Source organism: Ailuropoda melanoleuca, chromosome 2 (genome assembly GCF_002007445.2).
Source record: "Ailuropoda melanoleuca isolate Jingjing chromosome 2, ASM200744v2, whole genome shotgun sequence".
Lineage (NCBI taxonomy): Eukaryota > Metazoa > Chordata > Mammalia > Carnivora > Ursidae > Ailuropoda > Ailuropoda melanoleuca.
The window spans coordinates 134,495,096-134,516,537 of record NC_048219.1 but is presented as its reverse complement, the minus strand read 5'-3'; the positions used below and the strand labels follow the sequence as shown (position 1 = coordinate 134,516,537).

Genomic DNA, 21,442 nt, shown 5'->3' with positions numbered 1-21,442 from the left:
TGCTTAACTGACGGAACCACCCAGGTGCCCCTATATTAGCTGCATTTATACGTTTTTAAGAGTGGATAATGATTTCTTTTAATTAACATGATATTTAGGAAATTTAAATAATTTTGATACTGTTATTTTGACAGAGTTCCTTCAAGGTAAAGGCTGACTTACCTTGTAAATGGTAAGCCCTATGACTTTATAGTCATAAAATGAGCTTTTACTTGTTAATTAGGATAATTGCTTTAAAAGATTTTTTGCAAGAGTAATTTCATAACACTTTATGCCGTTGGGTCTCTTAGCCTGTGGTGCTGAGTTAAAAAACAAATTTTGAATTTGTTTCATTTTGTTTCTATTGTCAAACAGACATTCATCCAACCACTCAAATAATTTATTAATTTTAATTATGGGTGTATGTATACTGAGAATGTTCTCCTGGTGCTTTCAATTAAATCTGCAGCTCCTTACTCTATTAATCCATTAACCTTAATTCTGAGGCATGCATCCAGAGAATATTATTATAAAACATTTGTAGCAAACTAACTCTTACTTCAGGAACATTTATAAAATTACAGAAATAAGATGGTGTCCCTTTAAAAACCCACAAAAATCAAGAATAAAATGTGGATTTTACCAAATTTAAAATAAATTTAGAGTAACTTCAATTAATATATAGATCCGTTCCTAATGCAATAATATTAAAAACAAAATTCACTGTGATTATGGGAGAAGTCTAGTGTACCAAAAAGGGCAGTAATTCAGTAGTTACTACTCAGTATCAGATTTAAAATGTGAATGAGGAAATGTTTTAAAATCAGCATTTTCTTGGCTATCTAGCAGATTTGTTAAATAAAACAAATCCACTTAAAATACTCCCCTGGAAAAAAATGCTAAACTTGTATCAGTTTGTCACATTTTTCCATTTTAAATGTTAAATATTTTTACTCAGGACTATTTAATATTCTTTACAGATTCTTGCAGTGTCAAAAGTTCTTCAGTGTTTGTGATCTCTATTTTACTTTAGGTCTTCACTGGGATCTTCACAGCAGAAATGGTTCTCAAGATCATTGCCATGGATCCATACTATTATTTCCAAGAAGGCTGGAATATATTTGATGGAATTATTGTCAGCCTTAGTTTGATGGAACTTGGCCTGGCAAATGTGGAGGGATTGTCTGTACTGAGATCATTCAGACTGGTATCTACTTAGACTATGTTTATATTCTATCACTGGCAAAAATTTTATTTTGAAAATGAATCAATGTGTATCTTACACTTACTATTAATAATATTTTAAATCTACACCAGTACACGTGATACTCTAAGAAGATATATAAACATTCTCTTTAAAGCTAAGAGTGACTATTTTCCAAGAATGATAAAAATGGCTGAAACACTTCATAATGATTAGCTATACCGCACACATTTAAAAACACACATGTGCCTCAAGTTATGTTTTAAATTCACTCAAAAATTTTTTTGCTTCAACTCTTAAAGAAATGCAAATGACAGTTTTAGGCCTCAATTAACCTTAGCTTCTTATCAACCTTACTTATATTAGTGGGAACTACTTTAAAGGAACATGTAGGAAAATATTTGATATCATTAGCATTTTAAACAATGGTCTAACAAACTTTTTTAAATTTGGCAAAAAAAATTTATTTAAAAATATATAAAATTTTGTTGAAAATTAAGTAAAATGTGTATTTTTTCAGAAAGAAAGCCTTTATGTAAGTTATTTTTATCAAAGTAATTTTAATTTTATTTTATAAATATCCATTAAAATACGTAACTTATACTTTTAATATTTCTTTTTACTCTAAAATATAGTCTGAGGGTGACATTAGTTTATTAAAATCAATTCAATTTAAATGTCTCTAATCAAAATATTAATTTGTTTTCAGGGATATATCTGTTGCTGAATCAGAAATGTTTTAGTTATCCTGACATATTTTATCTTTTTATTTTTTCATTTAATGATTTGACTTATAATTCATGTATTATTAACTATTTTTTCTGGATTTGAATTTTAGTATGGTTTGAGATCTTATATCCCTCAGAGGTAGGTCTACAATATGGTATATTAATAAAACGATGTCTAACTAACTTCCAAAATTATATTGTGACTTCTTCTGAGAATATCTTTTCACTTAATTACAGCTTCGAGTTTTCAAGTTGGCAAAATCCTGGCCCACGCTGAATATGCTGATAAAGATCATTGGCAATTCTGTGGGGGCTTTAGGTAATCTCACCTTGGTGTTGGCCATCATTGTCTTCATTTTTGCTGTGGTCGGCATGCAGCTGTTTGGTAAGAGCTACAAAGAATGTGTCTGCAAGATCTCCAGTGACTGCCAACTCCCACGCTGGCACATGAATGACTTCTTCCACTCCTTCCTGATTGTGTTCCGTGTGCTGTGTGGAGAGTGGATAGAAACCATGTGGGACTGTATGGAGGTCGCCGGCCAAACCATGTGCCTTATTGTTTTCATGTTGGTCATGGTCATTGGAAACCTTGTGGTATGTATATATTACAAATGCTTATAATTAAGAAGAAGATCAGACAGTAGCTAGGAAGGTGGCCTGATACAATAGATAGCTCTGGTTTTATCATCAATAACCTAGACTCAAATCCCAGGACTAGCACTCTGAGCTTGGGCAAGTTACTTAACTTCTCTGAGCCTGAAGCTTCCCAACTATGAAAGCTGAATAACAAAGCTGAAATCTTATGGTTGGTGTGAGGATTAACTGAAGTGTATCTGTGAAAGATGGGGAGCAAAAGTTTTTTTCTTTGTTTTCCGAGGAAATGTTTTTATGAAGACTAATTTTTTCCATATTACCATTATGGCCTCAATTATTTTTTATCCTATTATTACTTTGATAAGAAAATGATCTCCACTAAATCTAAAAATATAACTGTCTATTCTATATTGCAATTGCTCTTTACACATTCATAGTTCATACTGTTGGCTTACTAAGAAGCATAAGTTGCATTTAACCAAATTTTGAAGATAAATTTCAATAAAATAGCATATTATATTGTAGCTATGTACTATAATTATTTAAATGACTTGGAAGGGACAAAATGTATCCTTCCCTGAATTTGCTTTATTAAAAGAAAATAAATTATTGCAGTGTAAGTTATTCACGTGTATGGACACTGACCTAAAGAAGCCTACTTTTAGTTCTGACTTAAAAGCACTAACGTAAAAGCACAATTTGTGTATTTATGTATTTTAATGCTTACATATCTCAATTATGTGTGTACGTAGTGTTCTTTATGCCGTCATACTTAACCTTTCCTTTGAGGTACATTTCAAGTAAGACTGCTTGGAAAAATGTTTGTGGGATAACTGTAGACATGCAATTTTTTCAGAATAGTAAATTAGGAAAATCTAGATTCTGCAGAAAATCTGATACAGAAATAAGGAAACAAACTATGGTTCTTGCTTTGATGGGAAATGTGTTAACCTTACATAATTTGCATTTAGACATTTTGGCTATTATAAATCTGTGGCCACTGGACAAAGGAATTTATATTAAAAGTATACTGTTTTAGCACATATCACCAGGCTATCAAATAAATAAATTCATTGTTTATACACATGAAGCTAGACATTCTCTAGACAAACTGATAACATGAAGTAAAATGACTAAAATGATCTTTTTTTCTCATTGGCCAAAACCATCAAAATGGGATTTTTCTCTCTTCACTGGCAACCCTGAGTAGACAAGTTCAGTCTTAGAAGTTCTGGTTTCCTGTTGTCCTTCTTGGTATGAAAGAAAAGGCACTTGTTTTATCATATTGCCCTTACAGCAGGTAGAAGGTGTCAGGTCCTTTAAATAGTGTGTGATTAGGACACGTGTCTAAAATACAGTAAGCATTATAGAAGTATTTGTTGAATTAATTTTAGCAAAGATCTATGAGTTCCCTGTTTATTATTTTATGCATACTTCATATTAATGTAGCAAATTTTCTTTTTTTCGTTTAGGTTCTGAACCTCTTTCTGGCCTTATTGTTGAGTTCATTTAGCTCAGACAATCTTGCTGCTACAGATGATGATAATGAAATGAACAATCTCCAGATTGCAGTAGGAAGGATGCAAAAGGGAATTGATTATGTGAAAAATAAGATACGGGAGTGTTTCAGAAAAACTTTTTTTAGAAAGCCAAAAGTTATAGAGATCCATGAAGGCAACAAAATAGACAGCTGCATATCCAATAATACGGGAATAGAAATAAGCAAAGAACTTAATTATCTTAAAGATGGGAATGGAACCACCAGTGGTGTAGGTACCGGAAGCAGTGTTGAAAAATATGTAATCGATGAAAATGATTATATGTCATTCATAAACAACCCCAGCCTCACCGTAACAGTGCCAATTGCTGTTGGAGAGTCTGACTTCGAAAACTTAAATACTGAAGAGTTTAGCAGTGAGTCAGAACTAGAAGAAAGTAAAGAGGTAAGAAAGCTTTTAAAGTTTTTGTTGCATTTCCTATAATAACCATGCATTATGGTTATTTAGTATTTTTATTGTGTTTATATGCATTATTAAAAAGTATATTGAAAGTTATATATGGCAGTGTTGGAAAATTATGAGATATTTTTTATTGGGAAATCCATTCATAGAAATTCCAACTTTCCAAAGGAAATCATCATTCTGAATAATTTGTATATTTATCTTCTTGATAGTTTGAAAATCTGGCCAAAAATGTGGCCTGCCAAAAAATAAACCATATTTAATACATTCTATTCTATACATTTCATTATGCTTTTTAGACAAATCAACCAACCATATTTTATTGATCGTGTGAAAGTGTCATCTCCTTATTATCTATTTTAGGTTTTGCTCTGATTTTTTTAATGTGAAACTTCCATGTAGTTTTTGTTCACCTCTGAAAGTTTTACTGACTATGACAGAGTGTTATACATTCATGAAAGTGTTACACATATTTGGAAAGTGCAAGTAGAACTGATTACTACATTTTGCCCAAGGATGAGCAAATCCACAAAGTGTTCCACATTAACTTGAAAGTGCTAAGACCTACTTAAAAAAGCTCCACTTGAGGATTACAGTTAAGAGGTAAAAGTTGAAAAGCTGCTCTTACTTATATCACTAGTTGCTCAAAATAAAACAAAGAAGAAAGGGAATTGTTCTTACTATATGATTAGAATTCATATAATCCCATAATAGTAGCTTAAGGGTATTAATTCTGCAATTCTGTTTTATGGAGAACAGGATTAAAATTTTTTACTATTACTTAGTTTTGGACTTCTAATATACCAGTGGGAACTAAGTCTAGCACAGAGTTATAAAAGACAGATTTTAGCTTGAGGGTACGATATTAGCACCACAGGAATCAGACCAATGATGCCTGATTTTGTAAGCATATTTTAAAAACTTCTCTTTTTAAGAACAGTATCCACAGAAATTGTATAAGTAATAAGTAGCTGACAGTGTCGTAACTCATAGTTCCTGATCCTTTCTTTCCAGCATTTCAGCGCTGCCGAGATAGATTATAATAGTAAATTTGAAAATATTTTTAAAGGTAAAAAACATATACAAAATATATATACAATATATATAATATTCTTGGAATTCCACCCAAAGTCCACTTACTGGGCTCAATTCTAATTTATATATTGCTCATTCTGATAAAGTAAAAATTCAATCTAATTTTATTTTTCATCACCTAACAGATTTAAGAAAAAACATCAATTAATTAATGAGAAATTACTGAGCAGTTTTTGTGAACTCAGCACTGTGCTGGATACTAAGAGTAAGAAAGAGTTAAAGGAGAGCTCTATAATATAACTCCCTTTGGGAAATCTCAACATCTTTGAGGAAGCCAACACTAATTCTCAAAATCATTAAAGACCTATTAAAAAGTTTTATCCTGCAGGACTGAATATAAAAATTATAGGTACTAAGAACGGCAAGAACATAGCCACTTGCTAAATGGAAGAGATAAAATTGAAATAGGCCTCCAATTTGGGTCAAATGTATGATCAAAAAGTCAAAGCAAAACCCTACCGAAGGAAAGCCACAGTTGAGAATAAGCTTGGTATCAAGGAGTAGCATGGAACAATCAGCATGAACAAAGTACTGGTTGAGAAGACAGTGGAAAATTTGTTTGGGTGAGTCAGGTATTTTCAGATTGTAAAGTCTTTGAAGTAAGTAGAAAAATTGAGAATTGCCTGCATAGTCAATACAGAGCTATTTGTTCTGAAGCAGGGGAAAGGCAAAATAGAAAGTGATGTTTTAGGAAAGTTTATTTGATATCAATGAGTAAAACAGTTTAGAGTGAGGGATGAAGGGGTTTATCTTGAGGAATGTGGTAACAATCATTTGATAGCAACGAGGTGATGAAATTCTGGGCTAAGGTAAGGTAATATGTATGGGCACTGAGACCTTCTGGCAATCTGACAAACTAGTGAAGACTAGGAAATTGGAAAAAAGTAATTCCACTCTCTGAAAGGGCCTTTTTAGGAAGGTTACCAGGTTTAAGTGGGAAGAGGGAAGAATTCAATTGGAATATACTGAATTAGAAGTGACAGTGTTGGGGGTGAGAGGCTGGGTGAGAAATTAGGGTTTAAAAACAGATATGATAATTATCTGATTCCTTGAAAATAGAGGAGCTTACCAAAGAAGTAATAAGGGAAGACTAGGGACAAGACTAGCCTGGTGTCAAGAAGAGGTAGAAAACCAGAGGTAGAGAAATTTTGTTACATTAATATCATAGGTTTTATCACGTTGGATTTACGGAAATTAAATATCTTAATTACTTTCTACCAAAAAGTTGGTTTCCAGAATATTTCAAAAACTCTATAATGCCTACAAATATTTCAAATGACCGCTTAGAAAAATACCACCTCATTGTGATGTCTTTTTAATGGCTAGAAAATCATAAATTTGGTATAGGGAGACACAATGTCTGGGAAACATTCTATGATCTGAACAAAAATTCCATTTTGGGTGACTCTTCTTATAACCATTCTACCCTCTTCCAAGCTAAATTTTGGATACATGGAAACCAATTATAGAGTGTAATGAAATTGTTTAAAATGTACAGATATATTAGTGTGAAAATTTATCAAACTAAATATAAAATTAAATACTTTTATAAAGCTAGGATAAAATTTCAAATTATTTCACATGGTAGAAATAAATTCAACAATAAATTTTATATGGATGATTTTTAAAATTAGTACCCCTCCAAAAAAAACCCTGAAAAAGTAACAGGGAAATTCTCATATATGCTCAAAGATTAAAAGTACAATGTTTTTAAAAATAAAAAGCAAAAAAATCAGCATTTTCTAACATACGGTAGGCTTAGATAAATTCCAGGAAAGTTCCATTTTAACCTGAAATTTCTGAAAACTGCTGGCACTGAACATAGGTCACGTTTCAGATGTTGGCTGGGTTATTCTTTTTTAATAACCATTGCACACACACACACACACAAATGAAAAATAACATATCCATAAAGTAACATTTTGGTTCATGCTTCTTAGTTTTTTGACCAAGTAGAAAAAGAACATTGAGCTATGTTTTGAAGAGCACAGAATAACCTTTCTTTTTGCTGACAAAGTAAGAAATCATAAAAACTAAACCAACAGGGTGATACATTTCTCACTAAAAAATTAGTAAGTACTTTAAAAAACTTGCAATACATCCGGCTTTAAGAAGAAGCAGTAAGTTAATCATTAACTTAGGTGGTATTTGAAAACTCTAGTCACTCTACTCCTTACATTCATTTTCATAATACTGTGTATCTAGCTATAGCGCAACTGGGGAGAAATGATCCCTAAAAGCAGTTAAAGATATGAATTGCTGTTATTATTTTTATATGTGTTTATATATCTATATTCATTATATCCATATATATGGATCGCTAACATAAACAGGCTGGTATGAAAACAAATACAAAGCTTTGCATCAAGAAATGTAAGAATTAAAGATACAAATTGCAAAATAGTGATCTTTTTATCCTGGGAAAACTTGGAATTATACAAATCTTGTGACACGATATAAAGTAGAATTTTGTTTGTTTTTATATTTTTAACGTTCATGTAATCATGATTTCTTCGAATATTTATAGAACTATGAATTCTTACAGTTTAGTTTTTTAAAAGGTTTCGTTGTCTTCCTAGGTGAGGATATGGACTAAATGCTCTTAAGAATCGTATCTGAAGTTGAATTCCAAAGCACAATCTAGCAATATCATATTGTGACCTTCACTGCTTACCGTTCTTACTTCTCACAGGGGTAAAATCAAGCTGGAGCCATCAAGAGTGCAGCTCTGGTGTTTTTTAACCAGCCAGAGGCTCGTGCCACCACTTTTACCCAGGTTACCCAAGCAAGTTGTACATGTACAATCACTTTCGAAGTGAACTTTGACTGGCCTGCATGCTACTCAGCTGTTCCTTCCCCTGCCATGGCAAGGAAGTGCTAGATGTGCCCAGCTGCTCTCTGCTGAATTGTGTGACACATCATAGCATGGTCAGGCGAGATGGGCAGTCCCATATCATATTTGATTCTGCTAATGAGTTTTCCAGTTTAGTCTTTTAAACTTTGAAAAGGAATAATTGCATGCTCTATAGGATTTATATCTATTTTAAAACATGATAGGAATGTTTAAAGTTCAATATAGTCAAGAATTTAAGAGAGCATGCATTTTTTTTTATTTCTCTGCTTTTATTTCATTAAAATGAGACCACAACTTTTTGTTGTTGTTGATTCAGCCCTTATAAGTAAATTGTATTACCAAAATGAGCCTCGTGGGATTTTTTTGATAGTGCCATTTTCAGATCATTATATTCAGATTCATGAATGTAATTTTCAATCCTTATAATTCATTTGCTCCAGATGGAAATGTGTGCTTTCATGGTTTTTTTTTTTTTTTGAAAGGCTCTATAAAAAATAAAAGCAGGGTGATCGTAAGGTTTTGGATATGAAGGGCCATAGTCTGTATGTATTTGGGCACCACATATCTTGGATTTTCATGTAGTTTAGGAAAGTTTTTAAGTCATATGTCTGTAAAACCATAAGTGTTCAGTGCAAAGTAATCAAAAGAAGGAAAGCATCATGATATGGGATAGTTCACTGCATCTTGATCATTAAGTAATGGTCCAGTGTACCCATTTTTTTAAATTTCCCTAATCTACCTTAATCTTCCCTAAATTTTCTACCCAAAACTGAGCAGGTAAAAAAGATACATAGAAAATGTCCTGTTTTTTTATGTTAATTATAGTTTTATGAGGAGTAAAGGGCATCTCCCAAGATTACTATAGGTTTGTGGATTAACTAAGCCTTTAGTTTATTCTCTTGACTCAACCTTCTCTTGTTGATATCAGTGCTTACTGGAATCTCAGCCAGGGTGGGGGTTCTGGGAGGGAAATTACAAAACAAAAGTAGAAGAAAGTTCCTGAGTATTGGCAATTTCAATACTTTTGGTGAAAAAGAAACCTAATTAGAGTTTAAGGTTGTTTCTAAGTTCAATTCATACCTACTCTCTTCTTCCTTAGGGATAACTGAGAATTAGCTGAAGAATGCAACAAATTCAGAAATAAAACTATTAACAAAATGTAGAAAAAATATATAGGTCCTTGATTTATGCAATTTTACTTAGCAATTACTTTTAATTTTTGGGTATAAACCAACATTGGCCAGTGGAAAAAAAAATCTTATTCTTTCTTCACAAGCAGAACAGAATTAAATGGTATTGGAAAATTATCTTTTACATCATGTTTATAACAGTACTCCCTCCTTTTCAAAGCCTTCATGGAAACTGAAAATAGATACTTGATTAAGATCCCAAACACATGCCCTTCTGAAAAAGGCATTGTGTTCTGTTTTCAGAATCTGGAGAGCAATGGAAGTACCTCTAGGCTTTCTCTACTTGCTCTCAGTGTCTTCCAAACACTCTCTGTGAAACTGAATGTGAGGCAACTCTTCCAGAGGCACAGATGAGTCTGTGAATACCATTTTAAACCCATCTTGACCTTCAGAGAACTGTTTTGGTGCTTTCATGTACTTCTGTTGAAATAAAACCTAATTAAGGCTAGTTTAGATGGAAATTTTTGTATATCTTCTCAAGATAAACCAGCTTTTTCTTTTGGCTTCTTGGTGCCCTTTTACCTTACTCTTCAACTACCACACAATTATTTTCACTTTCAAATATCATGTTGTTACTAAGGCCATTTTCAAATTAAAGAAGCACCAGGGCTGTTGCACATTTAAAATATGTTGAGGCAAAACACATACAGGTGGTTCATACTTTTAACCATTCAGTAAGTGGTCTAGAAAAGAGAGCTACTGGTTTTAATCTTGCTCTTCCTGCCCTGGACAAGCAGCCCAATGGCCTCCTGGTGTGTATACCTATTCTTTCAGTGAAATATTATAAGTCAAGATATGGATATGCATATCCAAAAGACCAGACTAAGGCCCTGATAGTATGTGTGACCAAAAGATTTTCCTCATCTACTTGTAAGACAAAACTCAGAAGTTGTGAGAGAAATGGCTAGATTTTAAAGGCAATCTGTAATGGCTCTTAATTTTTTTTTTTTTTTTTTTTTTTTTTGCCTCTTGAATCATACAGCAGTTTGTGAGAGTCAAACATTTGATAGCTGTTGAAAATAAATGAAATGTAAGCGCATTTCAGTGGAAGTAGGCCAGTTGCTAACATTCTCTTCTATCTCTGAAAGTTAAATTTCATTATTTAATTGGATAAAAATCAAGAGCAATATGCATCACGAGGGGGAATTTCTATGTAAGTTCATGTTATTACAGGGGAAAATGGTCTCATGGCCTTTATGGGTGCTGATTCTGTCATTTCTTACGAATGGTATTTGCAGTTAATCTTCTTGAAAACTTCATATTCAGGTACCATGTCTTTGAGAACATGGTTCTTGGATCAGCGTGCGGCTTCCACAGTATTGCGCCAGGCTTTTGCTATAGCCAGGCATGTTTTCTGTGGCTGAATCAGGCCTGGAGAATGTTGCATCTTAAAACCTGCTTTCCAGTGTGCATTTGTAGAGCATAAGCCATCATCCCTCTGTAGACTCAGTACTTTCTACAAGGGATGTAAGAATCAAACCTTAAGTGCCATAAAATATTGGAGGGGTAAGGAGAAAATAGTACAAGAACACAAGTTTGAACTTGTACTATATGGTTTTATATGGAAGCTTCCTATAGTTATGCCTATATAACTAATTATATTTTTCTAACTACTTCTGAACAAGTATTGATTTAGTTATTCAGTATAGCACTGAGTTCCTTAATATGGAAAATTTCATTTCAGGTTTCTTTGCTTTTTTTTTATATACCATTGTAGTATCACAACTATGGCAATATACAGAAAGTAAGTTATTCTTTGTATTTATCATCAGTCACTTGCTTTTAAATCAGTTACATGCTTTTAATAAGTTTGGAAGTCATTTTGGTATGGCTATGATAAAATGCATCACAGAGTACACTCTACTAGAGTATGACTGCCAAAGTATTGAAATTAATTAGGAAATGTTTACGTTACATGGATGGTATTATATCAACATATAGGATTTCAAATGCTTAAGTAGTCTCTAGGGCAGAAATTCATTACTTAAAAAGACAGTAGTAAAATTCTTTACGTATACAATGACTAAAGCGTATCAGGCACTGTATCATAATTGGTAAATTGTTCTACATTAATAAAAACACACTCTAAGCTTTACTTTATAAAAATGTAAATAAATTCACAATTTTTGAAACTTGATGTGGTTGACACAGGATTTTTGTAACTTTATAGAAAAAATGTGTATGCTTTCCTACGACAAAAAAAAAAAAAGTGGCCTATGAAGGTTACAAAATGAATAAGCCTGATTCTCCAAGTTAAGAAAAATTAACTTTATGTCAACCTCCACAGGGAAAGGAGGCTCCCACAAAACACTTCTTAGTGAAATGAACCCTAGCCTACCAACTATCTTTTAAGCTTTGGTGCATAGAGGTCTAAGAGACTCTGAACATTCCTTAAGAAGCTTTCCAGGGTATAAGTTTAAAAAGCTTATCCTTATAATCAGAAAAACTCCTGAATCACAGTGAAGCAATTCTCCACGTAAAATGGGTTCTGCTCATTTGAAAGAGCAGAATACATGCGGAGTTTTGGCAGGGGGTCGGGGTGTCTGTTTTTACAACACATGTTATGGCTCATAATACCATGCAGATAGAGGCAAAGGAACTCACTACTGTCCCTCTACTTTAAAATCTTCACAATATATAAAAGCATAACCTCCACAGCTATTTAGAAAATTGAAAGTATTTACATCCAAACATGTTAACCACATTCACAAAAATATTTATATCTGAAGAGAGTACTAATAACAAATAGACATCCAGAGGTCAGTACTTGGTAAAGAGTAGATTCAGTTGTCATCCAGATTAGTGGCTACCATTACTTGTGCCATTTGGGTTTATTTTAAGTAAGTATTTGTATTTAAATATAAGACACCTGTAGAGTATATGGCAGAAATTTATAATACAAAAAATTGAACATTTCACATCATATTAATAGTGGTAAAATGAGAACAGTGTGTTTTCTAGTTTTCAAATGGAAAAGTATACATGTATTTGTGTGTATATACACATATACTGATTACTTTCTTCACTCATATTTCTTTATTGTGTCTGCCAATATTTTAGAAAAACATTTTGTAATACCATGTGTTTCTACAGCTAAAATATTATTAACTAAATAATTCCTATTCATTAAAAATGTATTTTCTAATACAACTAAATAAAGTTCTGTCAAGGTCATTATTGAATTATATAACAAAGTAGAGAGATGAAATTATCTAAACATTATAATTCTCTCTATAAAAGTAATTCAAAAATGCAATCAATCATTCATTTATTGGCTCTCTATAAATTTGATATAACTATTTAGTGTCTATTCTATGCTTGGGTCTTTTGGTGTGTGTGTGTGTGTATTTTTGGTATATATGTTTTTGTTTATGTACATAAATAATTTGTACCTATGTATAAGTTTATGTACATATATAATTTATATATATCCATGAGACTATCAGATCAAACAAAACAAGTATAATGGCTAACATTCTATAAAATTTAGCATGGAGAAATCATGCAAGAAAGAAAGGCTTCATGGAGGAGGTGGACCATGACTAGGCTCAGAAGAAACTATCCAACTTGGTTTGACCAACAGGAGAAGAAACATGAAGCTTTTTATAACTAACCTCAAAATAATTTGGTTTCTTACTGGTTTTATTTACGCTGTGGATATTATTGCTGCCACTCATCAAATGTCATAGTGTTCAACCCATCAACCACCGGTGAAATTGGAAGGGAAGAGTTAGTTGTTGAGTTCAAACAGCTATTCGGTTTTTAATTCGTTATATCAGAAACTGTTACAGTTCTATCCAGCAATAGCTTTCCTGGGATTTTCTTAAAAGAATAAAGATATTCTGGTTATAAGAAGCAGAAAAATCCTGGGGCAAGAAAATATGTCTTGGCCTTTCTCACCTCTCCAAAAAAGAGGAATTTAATGGTAAAAACTCTTGCACTATAATGATCCTAAGAACCATCAGCCAAAAATGATGGCCTAGCTTCTCTCATTAGCATACTCCAGACTAGGAGTATTTTATTAAATAGAATTATATTTTGATTTAAATTATTTTTCATAATATATTTAATTTTCATAATATATTTAGTTAGACATGATTAACCTCACCCTCAGAGTAACATCAGAGAAAATACCATCTGGATAGTACTTTACAACTAGTTCACATTATAAAATATTAAACTACATTTGTGTTCTGATTTCAGTAAATCAGGAATCTTAAGCTAAATTTCCTCCAATATGACCAATGTTTAGGGAGTCATTTGGGGATTTTTCAGTAACACATTAACTCTTTCAGAACGCTAGGGCAGAGTGACCCCTACCACTTAGCTACTAAAGTTAATGAGGGCTTAGAAACCATTACCAAGTCCATGTGCTGTTTTTTCATCCTAAAAGCTTTCCATTGGCCAGGTTGTGTTGTATGTCACGTCTTTTCATCTGTTTTCTTACAACACTGCAAATGTTTTCCCAAGTGATCTCAAAGTACTTATATATTTATTCTTGTAACATTAAAGTGGCTCTTCCTAACCATGTCACAATGATTTATTTAAAGGAAAAATTCACAGCCTGATAACATGTTGAATTCAGAATGTGCTCCTAATAAAAGTCTATACAGATTCTACCCAATGCCATTTATGAAGAAATTTCCATTTCATTTAGAATTCTTTGGCAAGTATTGAACTCACTTAAGCAGTTCAAAGAGAGAGAGAGCGAGATCTATCATTTTTCTGCTAGTAAAGTAAGAAGATTATGTAAGCCAGAGGAAAAATATAGCTCAAAGTTGAAATATAATGACTGTGACTAATGTTAATGTGCTGCTCTTCCTTTCTAAAATTATAGAAACATGGACAGTAGTTAGACACAACTGGTAATGGACTTTGCTCTGAAAAATTCCATCGTAAGAGGTGGAAATTACAATTTAATTTGATGCATTTTAATTAATATAATCAGTAGTGAATGTCAGCATACCAAACTTTTATCAAACTATTTTTGATTTGGCCTGAGAATTAACTTATTAAACTATTTCATATGACATCCATATACAAATAGAGATCATAAAACAAATTAACCAGTATAATTCATCCTTTCCAAATCACCCACATTGAATGCTGTCTAAACTTTTTCCGTCTGAATCAGGTCAGTAGTTTCATTGTTTTAAATATTAGGACATTAATTATGTTAAATTGTTAGTACATAATTTATCAGCAAAGTTAATAGAGTCAAATGTGATCGCTATCATTTTTTCACACTATGACAAATTAGCTAAATAAAAGGAGAGAAAAATCACAATTTGCAATGGGGTTTTCTTTCTAGAAATTAAATGCAACCAGCTCATCTGAAGGAAGCACAGTTGATGTTGCTCCACCCCGAGAAGGTGAACAAGCTGAAATTGAACCTGAGGAAGACCTTAAACCGGAAGCTTGCTTTACTGAAGGTAAACAAGCTCTAGTATGCTTAAAATGCAATCTCCCCTCTTTTCTTACAGTGACTGAAAATACCTCACTTGAGAGAACTATTTCAAAGAAATGGTAAAGGCATGTTTATCTCTGTTTTTCTCTTTTCTTCTGAAAAGTTAATTTATCTATATTTCCAAATTATATTATAACAGTGACTGTGCCTGGACAATTAAGATGATCTGACATGTCTTTTTTGTTGTTTTCTTTATCCTCCAGAATGTGGAGAAGCTAACCCTATGAGATAAATGGCATTCTGGAATGTCATCTCATTGATACTGACTGCAATCCCTTCAGACCTCATTGGCAATGTTGTGATTTGATTTATAGATGCTGCAGTAATTACACCCCATCCCTCACAGTTTCAAATGTGGTTAATTTGTGCTGTGATTAGAGCTGTTTGGGGATGCTGATGTATTGTAGAGCCTTGACAGGCAAAACAGTAGTTGTTCTCACAACGATCAGTACAGTGTCTTGCACACAAATCAATAAAGATTTGCTGATTCAATGTGATTGGATTTAATCCAATAGTAGTAGCTCAGAGAGTTAGAGCAAAGAATGGATGGAAATGAGAAATAATATGAAAACTAGGAGGGGGAGGACAAAGGAACAGCGATACTGACTAACAAGATGAGTCATAGGTGTAACTAAGAAAAGCACTGAGGCTGAAAATAAATTAGCTTGGGAAAACTGACAGTTGCTGATACCTAGGAAGACGGAGCTTTTCTGTGCATGAAAAGGAGGAAGTGAAAAATTCAGGATCACATCAAAAAATTAAATTATTTGAACATGAGCTTTTCCCCAAACCTGAGAGGTGTTCTTGGACCCTATTTCAATGGACTTGAGGCAAAGACACATTCTAACCAGTGTTAAAAATGAAACTATTTATACTCACACAACTCTAGATAAAGTAATTCCTTGAATTTTAGGTTCCTAGCTAAATATATGCCTCTGAGAATGATTCATTGTATAGAAGGGATGCTGAAGATAACTAAGGAATGAAGTAGTCAGTTACCCTGTAAATGATGATCTGAGATTGGCATGGGGAGAAAGCAACAAAGTTTACTTTTTCCTAAAGATTAAGATATATTTTCTAGGAAGGGGGGAGGTGGGTGGGAAAGCAAAGAAGGTGGGTAGGGTGATGGGCAAAATAGATAAAGGGAATTAACAGGTACAAACTTCCAGTTATAAGTCATAGAGATGAAAGAGAATACAGTCAGTAATACTGCAATAACTTTGTGACAGATGGTGACTACACTTACTGTGGTGAGCGACTGTTGAATCCATATGTTGTACAAAATACATTTTTCTCTAATTTCTTATATTTAATGCTATATTTTAGGATGTATTAAAAAGTTTCCATTCTGTCAAGTAAGTATAGAAGAAGGCAAAGGAAAGGTCTGGTGGAATCTTCGGAAAACCTGCTATAGCATTGTTGAACACAACTGGTTTGAGACTTTCATTGTCTTCATGATTCTTCTCAGCAGTGGTGCTTTGGTAAGTGAAACGCAAAATGGTAAGAGTCAGGTTCTAGTGAAATAGCTTTTTTTCCTGAAAATACCATAAACTTACATTGAGTTTAAGAAGCAAAAGAGGAGGCATATCTATGCCTGGCAGAACATGGCACCCAGGGTTTAACTATGCAAAATCAGTACATAATAAATCAGAACTATGAACAGCCAGATGGAATTTCTCATCTGGTGTTTATCTAATAGATGTTTTCCTCACTGAGACAACCATTTACAGAGACATTCTGTAACTATGTTAACTTCCATGTCAAATACCATCCAGTTCACCCTAATAATTATATTAACATTTATGGACTAAAAGTGTATTTTATTTTCTTTATGTATAATCAATTTATTCTTTCAAAATAAGCCAGATCAGTCAGGGAATCACTGAAAGTAATGTTGGACTAGGCCAAGCCTATCCCTCATTAACAGAACTTCTAGTTATTTCCTGAGCTCATATTACTTCTCTAAAAGCATGTCTTTATAGCAGTAATTGAGATAGAGATTTTGGGGTGAGAGGCAGGAAAAAAACATACTAAATCAGTAAAGATATTGACATTTCCTTGCCAACATTTTCTGTTAGTTTTAGTCTTTAGCTTTTGTCTGATGTTTGTCAGATATTAGCCAGTATTTATCAAATTACTGCTTTGTGACCAATATTATACTAAGCAATTTTATCAAGTATTTGGGGGAGGCAAGCCATTCAAGTAAAATAAAAGCATTCTTGATTCACAGGCTTTTGAAGATATATACATCGAACAGAGAAAGACTATCAAAACCATGCTAGAATATGCTGACAAGGTCTTCACTTACATATTCATTCTGGAAATGCTCCTCAAATGGGTAGCTTATGGATTTCAAACATATTTCACCAATGCCTGGTGCTGGCTAGATTTCTTGATTGTCGATGTAAGTATCCTGAGTGATTTTTATGAAACTATTTTTTAAAGAGGCACATTTGTCATTTCATATATTCCTGTGATTAAAACCTTGATTTTGAGAACCTAGTTTCACTAATGCTGACACAACTATGCAGTTTAAAAAAAAAAAAGCCTACAATAAATGTAAAAATTAGGAAAGTTTCATGGGAAACAGTAGAAGAGGTCCCAAAAATGTGGACAGTGGTAAGGAAAACACAGAGAGTGTTCTATGCCACAAGCAGACAGTTCTTTTTCTGAAAGTTAAGGACCTCAAGGTAGGGAATAACTAAAAATCTGTTGACAGATCTAAGCACTTAGCTTATTAACAGTTACATTTAAAAAAACAACTACAGGAGATAAAGATCAAGACAGATTTGGGGCTCCTGGGTGGCTCAGTTGGCTAAGCATCTGCCTTTGGCTCAGGTTGTGACCCTGGGGTCCTAAGATCAAGTTCTGCATCAGGCTCCCTGCTCAGTGGGAAGCCTGCTTCTCCCTCTCCCAGCTTGTGCTCTCTCTTGTATCTCTGTTGCTATCTCTCAAATAAATAAATAAATAAAATCTAAAAAAAAAAAAAAGACAGACTTACAGCCAGGAATTGTGAGATTGCGTTTTAATCCCTTACTAGACTACCTGTTACTAAAAAATGTTAAAATAACCCATTTACTGTATTCATTTGGCCACATACCCCCAGAGACAATAAAATACATTTCCATTCTTAAATCAGTAGTTAGATATATCCCAGTAGCTATTCAGAAATTTACCATGCATAGCTAGGTGTAGGAGCCCTGCTCTGAATCTGATTACCCTGGGGTAAGTAGTCATAAAAACATTACCAATTATAGGATCTGTCTGACTTGCAGCTTATTTTCTTATTCCAAGCAATGAAGAAGCACTGGGGCAAAATGACAGTCATCTGGTTCTTTGTAGTCTGTGATATTCCATTGCACAAGGCTTCAGAGCCTCCCAACAAAACAAGGTACTTTAAGCACTATCTCTAGCTGTTCCCTAGCAATCATAAAGGACTTTATTTTTAGCTCTAACACTTGCCAATAAGAATCAATAATTGCTGTATGTGTACATGCATTATTTTTCTCATTTTGATAAGTAAGGGCCTATCTAAATTCTACTCCCCTTTCTCACATACATACATACTTAGAGTGCTATAACCAAAATGTGTTTAACCCTTTGAGTTGATAAGAAATCTTCTACCAAGTCACTTTCATAGACCAGAAATGATTTCCGAGTTCCATGGTCAGCTTTTAATGGATAATAGAGGTGAATTTTAATGTTATCCTGAAAAGCTATCCATAAAGGGACGCTTAATATTCTTATAATCTGCAGCTGGAACGAGCTTCAAAGATCATCTAGGCTTTATTCTAGACATTAGGAAACTGAAGCCTCAGTTTAAATTATTTTCCTAAAATAATACAGCTACTTAGTAACAAAGCTGAGATTAGTGTCCAAATTTCCTAATTCTCAAATCAGTTCTTCTTTACTCCAGGGGTTTCCTATCTAATTGTTATAAATGTAATGCTATATTTTCATACTGGCTTTGGGATTTAGCATTTATAATCTCCAGCTTTTCACTGAAATGATGGAACACTGAATACATTTAAGAATCCTCTCTGGTTCAGAAAGATTTTGTCAAGCATGAAGATCATTTACAAATGTGATAGAACTTCTCCAGAGAATTCTGAATTTACTGAAATATTTACATTTACTAAAAATTTTACATTTACTGAAATACTACCTTGTACTTCAAGTATTTCATACATATATGTGTGTGTATATATATGTATATATTTATAAAATATGAGTAAGATGCAAAAATCTCTCAAGAGCAGGGGTTTTGTATCCTGTTTATATCCTTAGAGACATCTAATATGGATACTTAAGTATCCACTGAATAATGTCTAAATGAATAAATTTAATTTCAAAGAATGTGCCAAAAAACAATTACTTCCCTCTTAGTCTCAATTAGTAGACTGAAACTGGGTAATTAAAACCTTCTACTTTGGGACAAGTTATGGTCTCTTAAATGGATCTATTCTTTACTAAGCCAGGATGGAAATATGTGGATTAATATAACCTCAGTAAATGCAGAGATAAAACTGTTTTTAAAGCACAAGTAAAACATACTTAAAAGAGCTTCACCAGTTCATCAGGTATATTGATGTAAAGAAACTAAAAAGCTATAGAAAGCTTACAAAAAAAAAAAAAAAATCTGAGGTGTAAGTGAAGTACTTCAAACCAGAAAGAATATGCTTTCAAACCTTGAAAAATTTATCTGTGTAAAAAAAGTAATCTCTTCAATTCCTTACCTAAAAGTAAAAGTAGACTGCAGTGGGCTATCTATCCAACCTCCTAACATTCATTCATTTATTCAATAAATGTGTTGAGCACCTAAAAAGGGCCATATGCCCTTTTAAACAAAAGAGGTATGAACATGAACAGACCAAGCCCTGTTAGAGCTTATACCTTGTGGGAGGTAGGAACAAACAGTAAAGAGGTAAACAAATAAAATTTAAAAATAAGCTATTTTGTTACATGTGATATGACTGTTTTTCCTATTTGGGTTTTGTTTCTTGGCTTTGTTTTTTTGTCATGAAGAAATGTTTCACATTGATTTGGTCAAACCTACCAGTCCTATTTTTTTCCCCTTCTTGGTTTGTTCATGCTTCTGAAAACCCTTTCATATCAAGATTATTAAAATATTTTTCTATGTTTTTCCCCAGTTTTATAGTTTAAGTTTTGTGTTTCTTCATTTTTATATTTTAATTTTTTATCAGTCTGAAATTTATGTTGGTGTAAGGTGTGAGGTTAGGATCCAATATTAATTTCCTCAAAATTGTTTCTCATTTATTTTTTTCAGCTCTCATTTGAAATGCTACCCTTATCTACATGCTAAATCTCAGCATGTCTTAGGTCTAATTTGGACTTTATTTTGTTTCATTCATTTCTTTGTCTACTAATATGACAGCTTTAATTTTTGCAGATTTATAATTGGTTTTAATATCTGATGGGATCAGTCCTCTCTGTTCTTCTTAAAATAATATTTTAAGTTACACTTTTTCATGCTAATATTTTAAAGTTTATGTAGTTCCAAGAGACTCCTACACAACTTTTTAAAAAATATATGAAAAAATACATCGGCTAGCACCTAAAATAATTATAGTATTGCTTATAATAGTTTTTCACTTTATTCTCTTGGGTTTTTTTGAGGTCAACAAAAATATATCTGCAAATAATGAATTCTACTCTTCAAATTCATATAGCTCTTATTTCTTTTTCCAGAAAATGTTAGAAAAATAAATAACGCTGGTAGTGGGCATATTCTTTTAGCCCATTTCAATGAGAATGCTTCTAGATTTTGCCATCAAAAATTATGCAAGTGTTTGGACTGAAATGTATCATTGGAATGCATGGAAGTGATTATATGGTTTTTATTTCAACTTGCTCATACTGAGCTTAAAAAAATTATCTTTAGCCATTTTAAAGAGAAATACATTCGTATTATGTGGTTTGTTAAGCAATCACAGAACTCTTAGGGTCTTCTTCAGAACCATCAAATCCCTCCTGCACTATTTCTCTTTCTCAGTCTTGCTGCCACAGGAATGCAGAAAGGTCTGGATGACAACCAAACCATCCCCCTGAAACTTCTAACAGGGACAGTTTCCTATATTTGCTGTATTGTGAGGCACCTAGACTCATATAAATTTATACTAAAAAATCAGTTTTTGTTAAAGCGTTTTTGTTACACTTTGCACACATTAGCAAGAGAGCCTCTTATGTTGAACACATAAGAAATGAGGATAAAAATACTAGATGTTGAAAGGTTGGGGACTTGTTTGCTGAGGTGGAAAACACACTGGACTAGAAAACAGAAGACATAAATTCTAGTTATGTCCGTTGCTACCTTTTTTTAGACTAGTCATTTGACCACTCTCAGGCAGAG

General features: G+C 32.9%; 1 protein-coding gene across 1 annotated transcript in view; it reads left to right on the top strand.

Moving 5' to 3' along the window:
- Window positions 1–21,442, top strand: part of SCN3A (sodium voltage-gated channel alpha subunit 3) — a 109,163-nt gene that overhangs the window by 74,028 nt on the left and 13,693 nt on the right. The window contains 6 exon segments of the mRNA XM_002926919.4: window positions 1,013–1,186; window positions 2,149–2,505; window positions 3,978–4,448; window positions 14,917–15,037; window positions 16,399–16,553; window positions 17,303–17,476. Coding sequence (XP_002926965.2) covers window positions 1,013–1,186; window positions 2,149–2,505; window positions 3,978–4,448; window positions 14,917–15,037; window positions 16,399–16,553; window positions 17,303–17,476 — 1,452 coding nt within the window.